This window comes from Protomyctophum bolini (genome assembly GCF_963924005.1).
Source record: "Protomyctophum bolini genome assembly, chromosome: 9".
In the NCBI taxonomy this organism is placed as follows: domain Eukaryota; kingdom Metazoa; phylum Chordata; class Actinopteri; order Myctophiformes; family Myctophidae; genus Protomyctophum; species Protomyctophum bolini.
In genome coordinates, this window is record NC_137870.1 from 34,369,637 (window position 1) to 34,378,043 (window position 8,407).

At 40.7% G+C, this 8,407-nt stretch overlaps 1 protein-coding gene across 1 annotated transcript in view; it reads left to right on the plus strand.

Annotated features, from left to right (window-relative positions):
- The window catches only part of slco1c1 (solute carrier organic anion transporter family, member 1C1), a 29,438-nt gene extending 23,088 nt beyond the window's left edge, over positions 1-6,350 (plus strand). The window contains exons 8-15 of the mRNA XM_080772727.1: positions 800-1,054; positions 1,583-1,747; positions 1,855-2,047; positions 2,271-2,436; positions 3,558-3,730; positions 4,664-4,728; positions 4,869-4,986; positions 6,024-6,350. Of these exons, the coding sequence (XP_080628853.1) occupies positions 800-1,054; positions 1,583-1,747; positions 1,855-2,047; positions 2,271-2,436; positions 3,558-3,730; positions 4,664-4,728; positions 4,869-4,986; positions 6,024-6,255 (1,367 nt within the window). The 3' untranslated portion in view covers positions 6,256-6,350. The remainder of the gene's footprint in view (positions 1-799; positions 1,055-1,582; positions 1,748-1,854; positions 2,048-2,270; positions 2,437-3,557; positions 3,731-4,663; positions 4,729-4,868; positions 4,987-6,023) is intronic.
- The last annotated feature ends 2,057 nt before the right edge of the window (positions 6,351-8,407 follow it).

Genomic DNA, 8,407 nt, shown 5'->3' on the forward strand with positions numbered 1-8,407 from the left:
GGGGACGCCACAGGTGACAGGCTGTGTCCAGGAATTAGCGCCCCCCAGGGAGACACGCTCGCTTCTGTCTATGTGAGGTAGGAGGTGAAGCAGTGCATACAAGCGTGCTAGATAAAAGAGTAAAGTTCAAAAGTATAGAAGATTATCCGCACACCAAACCATCATAAATGCTCCCACTACATCCGAAACGGCCTTGAAGGAGAAGATCTATCGCACGGCAATGGAACCTGCTAAACCAACTACGTACTACAGGGGTCACCTGCTTCAAATTGCCCATGAAAGAGTGGAGGCTGGCAGACAGCACAGGACCTGTTCCATAACCGGGAGGGGCTTGCCCAGGTGAGCACATCAGTAGTGTCCACAATAAACTACAACTCAGTGAACAAACATGGCAACAGCAGCAATAACGATACGCACAGAATGTTTCCGATGTGTGTTGTGTTTGTTTATTGTGCAGTGCACATAGCAATGTTTTAATACATTTCACTTGCACCCAGTCTGAAAATCACCGGGGGATTCTGTTAAGCCATGCCCCAGTGAGTGAGCTGCTCTTTCATTCAAATGAGAGTTTCGTACTTCATTAAGAGCGTAGCTAGATTGGAGGGCTGGCTACGTGACACTGCCCCAACAGCTATTGTCATATACCTTTCCGAATGATCCCAAATTGTGAAATACAGTGACATTATATATCAATCAGTTAGCTTGGATATACTTTATCCTACATGATGTTCATTTAAGTATTGTAGCCTACTGTGTGTACTAACCTTTTTCTTTTCCCTTATTTTTTTGTTGTTGCCAGAAACCATTACCATTACTTCAGCAGATGCACGTTGGGTAGGGGCCTGGTGGCTGGGCTACCTCATAGCTGGCGTCATCACTCTGCTCTCTGCCATTCCATTCTGGTTCCTGCCCCGCTCTCTGCCTCTACCAGGAGGACATCGTGGCCCGACAACACAATGCACACCAGAGCAAACGAGCTTTATCAAGGACTCCTCTCTCCTGGATCAGAAGTATCCGGAAGATGAGCCTACGAGCTTCATGGAGATGGTCAGAGGTATGGCGGAGTGGGGAGGTGTTAACTTAAAATAAAATACATGTTCCTTGGAGAAGCTATATGTGCCTACAATAACCCTCTAAACTAAATCCATGTCATTCCTTTGCTCCTGGACACTTCCATTTTGTACACATAAATGAAATATTTAGCAAAAAAATAATAAAAATAATAATAATAATAAAAATGAACGATCAAAGATTCAAGATAATTGTATTGTTACATTGCATTATAAAAGTACTGTATAAGAGTTTGATTATTTAGTCTAATTAATGCTTTCAGACACATGTACAGTACTGTACAGTAATAATTACACAACTTTGTTGTGATTTCTTTGGTGATGTGAACTCAGTGCATCATACTGCTAGTGTATACTACTGTGTACAGTATGTACTAAACTAGACATAACAGCATAAAATTCTGCAGTAAACTGCACTCTTTAATAACAGTCTATACTGCATAAGCTGGATTTTAGTCATCATGTAGCCATGGAAGAGTATTTATGTATATGCCATTTGTTTCCCCCCACAGACTTCATTCCAACCCTGCGGACTCTGTTGGGAAACCCTGTGTACTTGATCTATCTGTGTGTGACCATCACCCAGCTGAACTCCCTCATTGGAATGGTCACCTACAAGCCCAAGTACATTGAACAGCACTTCGGACAATCTGCCTCGAAAGCCAACTTCCTGATGGGTATATTACACGTGCTATACATTTTATACTGTACTACATATTGTACTGTCTTTCTGTTCATCTCAGGTGTGATCAATATCCTGTTTTGTTCTTTCTGATCATCTCAGGTGTGATCAATATCCCAGCTGTAGCACTAGGGGTGTTTTCTGGTGGTCTGTTGATGAAGAGGTTGAAGCTGAGCATCATGGGAGCAGCCAGGTTTGCCTTTGGCACTTCCCTGATTGGTTACTTCCTGTCTCTGTTCTTCTTTGCAATGAGCTGCGAGAATGCCAAGGTAGCCGGTGTGACGATGTCATATAGGTGAGACACACAGCCACAAGGTGAAAATATACTTTTTAGAATAATAGTAATTACACAATTAATTGACTGAGCATAGTCATAAAAGACGACCAATACAGGGATGCAAAATTATTTTGTTCCCCAAATAATCATTGATTAATCAATGACTAATCATTGCATTTACAGTATTTGTGGAAATAACCTCCACCCTTCCCATACTCTCCTCTCTCTCTGTTTCTACTAGGATAAATAACATTTCATATGATGATCACTCAGTATTTGCTGCTTGCAACTCAGACTGTGTATGTTCCGGGAGTGACTGGGATCCAGTTTGTGGAAAGAATGGGATTACATATGTCTCTCCTTGTCTTGCTGGCTGCACAAGTTCATCAGGTTCTGGGAAAAACACAGTAAGTTGACACAGTGCCTTGTTTATTCTTTAATAGCATTAATATATAGCCATCCTAGGGCAATTTGAACACTGAAGTTCACCTAATTCAGTAGGGAGTTGGATCAGATTTGAGCAAGTCAAAGTGTCGAATCCACGAAGGGTTGCCCATAGTGGTGTAGGAGAAGGAGAAGTAGTCTGCACACAGTTTTCGTGGCTCCCACAGGACATGTATTGTGGGAGCCACGGAAACAGTGTTCAGACCACTTCTCCTTCTCCTGTACGTATCTTTTTGTTCAGCACCTGAAAGTTTTTTAGAGAATGTGCGTACTTTCCTTTGGATTCCATAGCTGTGGTGTACCATTTAGCGCAGCTTTACGCCACAGCACTGATTAGCTATGTCTTCAAACCTGATTATTCCCCTTTTATATATATATAAGCTATACAAAAAGATATGGGATGTCAACTCCATTCTTGACCTTCAGTAGTTGGTTGAAAAATGGAATGCAATTCTAGCATATTCATCCAGGATTCTTCTCTGATTTTGTTTGCCTAATCATCATGATTAGAACTGGTTTGAATAACGTGTTCCTTCCACGCGCTACGTCCAACCAGGGAAACTCCCCCCTGGGCCCTGTCAGGTGCAAAGGAGCAACTTGGACACTCAGGCATGAATGAGTTCAAGTCCGTTGCTCTCCCCAGGTTGGTGGAGTGTGTGTAGAGCCCAGGATCACATTAGATCATTGACACAGGGGTGAAAAATGGGTTACAAAATCGTGGGATAAAAATGTATTAAAAAGAAATAATCATCATGATTAACTGTTTTTTCATGCCATGATTCTTTTCTAAATTCATGTTATTTATTCTGGTTATGTAAAGGCCATCTGAGTCATTGTCATGTGATCTTCCAACTAAACTTTTTGTCACTGTCTTACCAAAAATAGAATGCAAATTAAATCTTCCTGTATTTTTATCCAGTAGTTAATTGAAGTATTTAGACAGTCATTGCATGGTATTGAAATAAATAACCAGTCAAAATAATATCTAAACCTATGTGTATACCGATATGTGTGTCATACATTTGTGTGTGTCTGCAAGCTGTGCCCATACATGTTTGTGTTTGCTATTGTGTGTTCTCTCCAGGTCTTCTATAACTGCAGCTGTGTGGGTCTGGCTGGTAACCTTACAGCCAGTGTGGGCCAGTGTCCTCACAGGGATGACTGTGATAGGATGTTCCCCTACTTCCTTGCTCTGTCCGTCATCACATCCTTCATCATCTCACTCGGAGGGACACCGGGCTACATGTTCCTCATCAGGTCAGTCAAAAAAGGCCCACATTAAATCTGTCCTACACTGTCCTACACACTTACAAACTTAAAGCCCAGGCTTACTGTAATGCTGAATTCACACCAGCAACTGTCTGTAGTGTGAACTTCCATAAAAAGCTATAACACATGTGTGCGCGTGTGCGTGCGTGTGTGTGAGAGAGAGAGGGAGAGACTTTCTCTGTAGGGTGGCCTGTAGCAGAGTTAGCTGAAAGCTTAGTGGATTGAGGAGAAAGGAAATAAATGAATAATGACTAAGATGCATTGTCCTCTCTCTCTCTCTCTCTCTCTCTCTCTCTCTCTCTCTCTCTCTCTCAGGATTCTTTGTATCTAATTGTGAATGTTGATTATAATGTATGCTTAATATTTCCAGTCTTATTTGCTACATAAGAAAAGTACACATCCACATCAATTCTTGTGACGCTCCACAATGGAGTTTGAGTAAAGTCTTACTGAACAATATATTGTAATTGTGTACTAATCATAAACATTGGTCAATTCAGCGATCTTATACAATTTCGAGCCAGTGTGTACTTTCTAAAGCATTAGGAAAGATAGGAGATGCAGATCTGTAAACACATCTTGTGTGGCTTACTATCTATGAACACATGTACGGTATGTACTATGTAGGTACACATGCATACACACGTGGACATACGTACATTCCAGACCATATCAGCAGACCATTTGGAATGCGTTGACCTCACTGCAGCTAAATTAGGTGGCTGCGTCTGTGTTTTAGATTATTTGAACTCTGTTTCACCTCGTCTTGCTTCTTGTTGTGGTGGAATTAAGAAAATGTGTATGCGTTCACAGACAATGGTGTACTGTACAGTATAATCAGCTTCTACATTTATAGTAAGAAGAATAGTAGTTAATCCAGTATATTAGTAATTTTCACAAGTTTGTATTTGTCTCCTCCAGGTGCATCAAACCACAGTTGAAATCTTTGGCATTGGGTTTTCATGCTCTGGCCACACGTACCCTTGGTAAGTCTCGATCCCTCTGATGTTTTTCAAGAATTTTGGGGGTATAATGTGTGTGTGTTGAATTAATTGTGGATGTGGTGGCAGGACAAGTGATGGACAAGCATGGGTGTTTGACAGGACAAGTGTTTGTGATCTCACAGCAGGGATCCCAGCACCCATTTACTTTGGAGCAATCATAGATACCACGTGTCTGAAATGGGGCCAGAAGCGCTGTGGTGGTTTAGGAGCCTGCAGGATCTACAACACCACTGCCTACAGGTACGTACTACCCGCATAAGTACTGGATGTGTCTGTCCATATATGAGCATATATGGTACACTCACGGATCTCCATATCTTGGCATAAAAGGGACCAGGACAAAGCAGCTCTGTGTGCGGTGGGGGGAAAAAAGAAACACGGCACGGGAGGGAAAATAGAGCCCATACACTTCAAAGGTTTAGCAGCAGTCATTCTCTAGTAAAGAAGACTAACAATAAGCGCCTTTGCATTTTCATAACTGGAGCCAATATTCATTCAAACTAAAACATATGTCGCTTCTATACAACTCATCAAGTGCACTTCCAAGTGCAACCTGGAGGTGTGCCTACGCAAAATGCCAAAATTCAATGTCCGTTTACATCATTAACCTTGCATAAACCAGGAAACGTAATACAAGGAAATTAAATGGTGGACACAAGGTTTCAGATTAAATCAATCTCATTCTTCATCTTCATCACCAGCAATAAATAGTACATTATGACAATGCTTATCAATAACTGACCTCTTTGACCTTGACATTTGACCATCAAATTGCACCATTTGTCATACTGAGTTATAGATCTAATAGGGGTCTTATGACCTTGTATTGTGACTTGATAATGATACAGACACAGTGTATTCAGTCATTGTGGACAGAGTGACATTCATATCGTGGATTCATTGCTGTTGGGTTGAAACCTTGTATGTTCAAATGCGTGAGACTCCATCTCCATGCAAATACATTTTTCACATTTCTCTTAGTTATGTCAACATAGTTCAATGAACAGTTTCTTCCTGGGTGTAGGGCAGGCTCGCTGTCATGCAAGATCTCTCTCTCACTATAACCATGCTGCCTTGACCCAGTTAACAAGACACTCTCTCTCTCTCTCTCTCTCGCTATATTCATTAGCCAATCAATTCCTGCACTGCAACCTACACACCCTCATACTGCACATAACATACGTTTTGTCAAATCTGCCTCAGGTCTAAAAGGGTTAAATAAAACATCTTTCCAGCTAAATTCTATTTGAATGAATGTCATTGTCTTTGTTTTTCAGGATAGCGTACCTAGGCTTGACTCTGAGCCTGCGGACCGTTTCATTTTTTCTTTGCATTCCGGGCTTCATTCTCCTCAGGAAACAACTGAGGAGAGAGGAGAGTAATGCTGTTGATGGAGCTCTGGCCAACGGTGGAACAGAGCTGGAAGCACTAAGGACAGACGAGAACACAGTTTCCACTTCTGACCAACAATGTACATCAGACAGTGTTGAGAGAGAGACACGACTGTGAAAGTATAGCGCTCATCTAGTTTTTTTATGCACGCGCGCACACACACACACACACACACGCACACGCACACGCACACACACACACACACACACACACACACACACACACACACACACACACACACACACACACACACACACACAGAGAGAGATGTGCAGGGAATTACAGACTATAACTGTCTCCTTTCCAGAAAAAGATAGTTTTTTTTATGAAAATGCATTATTTCCATCTCGTTATAAAACAATTATCAATATCTTTGAGTGGAAAAAATAAAACACCAGATTGGATTTTTTTTCTTACTGCAGCGTAAGGATACAATTCTGACCACCAGCACCATTCGGTTTTCTTCATAATTGGAGCCTTTGTTCACAAGAAAGAAGATTTTTGTGAAGAATATATTAAATGGAGTTCACCAGGCAAAGTTTAACCAACAGAACATAAAAACAAACAGTTTTATTTTATTATTTTTTAGCTTTTCCCACTTTTTCTCCCAGTTAAAAGTTGTCCTGCCATTTTCCACTGCCCATCTGATCATTCTGTTGTCCCATGTCGCTGCTGCCCCCTACTGGTGATCTTAGGCAGGGTGTAGGCATACATGTGTGACATCCCTAATATGCTTCTTTTCGAGAGTGAGGACAGAAGGCCCCCCTTTTCCACCTGTTGGTTCCCAATGGGAACCGGGTCAGTTCTTTTTGGTTCTTCTGCCAGAGCTCCAAAATAACATTAATAATTATGAATTGAGTGTGAAAAACCACACCTATATTAGATTGTTATCACCATGAAACTTCCCCCATTGATTACTTACACGAAGACAATGATTTATTGTATTACAAATTTTAAATTTTTAAATATGCAAATGAGGCATTATGTTCGAAAATATGCAAAATAATAGAAAATGTGAAAAAGCTACTACTGTGGAAGGGTTATCATTACTTGTATTGATGCTATAAACAATTTATTTTTAAGTCTAGTTTTAACCACCAATTTTGGAGCTCTGGCTCCCATTGTGAACCAACCGGTGGTAAGGGGTTAACAGAAGGATGTAATGCATGCAGAGGTAAACACTATTCATCCCATTTCTCCCTACTAAACAGATGCCCTAAAACCAGCCTAGAGTCACTAGAGAACGACAGACAAGTCCTTCCCTGCCATGGTCTCCATCCCCACAGGGCTTCTCTCCTGCAAATACAGCCAATTGTTTGTGTTTATACATATTATATGTGCGCCCAGCCAGGCTGATGCACCATGAAGGATTCAACCCACCAGTCTACGCAGTGGTGCAGGAACCAATAACCATTAATGTGAACATGTGTGTGCTCACTGTGCTGAGCATATTTCCCTTAGATGCGTTTTCAAAAATAGAGAGAACTGTCCTGGAGGGGGTACCCGGACGTAAAAACAAATCCACATATAGTATAAAACTGTCTCGGTTACTTGCAGTAAAGCTGACCTCTATACTGTCTGTGTTGTCTGCCATTATTAAGTTAGCCTACTGAATATTTGTTTTCTTATCACACATTTTATATAATGTTATTCTATCTATATAGTATATACCTATACCTTAAAATACCTGTACAGTCTCACGCAAGCTCAATGGGGCATGGGTTGTTGGCGCTGTTTTAATTTAATCTGTTGCACTGCCATTCATTCAAATTACTAGACAAAACAAATGAATTACTGGGCACAGTATTTTGAGTGCAATGCATTTACCCATACTGCCCTACAAAGTCAAAGTGCCGTAACTAACTATGCAAATAATTAAACTGATAAAATAAAATGCTTCAAAGTGTTTTAATTGGCCCGCCAAATGGGTTATCGGGATATAAGTGTAATTCATTTGCACTAATTGTATATCTGTTCATGAGGTAATTGTTTATCCTGAAAAATCATGAAAGCTAATTTGTCCTTTGAGACAAATAAAAAAGTTGCTACATGTGTCTAAAAACGGTGTTACTTGCACTTTGGCTTTGTAGGACGGACAGCATACCTACCTATACATGCCACTGTGTACACTGGATCTCTGCTGTCGGGAAGAAACCACGTAATGCCAAAATGTTCATTTTCAGGAAATGAAAAATATACATTTTACTGGAAATGAAGAAAACCTTATATTTTGAAAACAAAGCAATGCTACCTCATCAAAGTTGGTTTT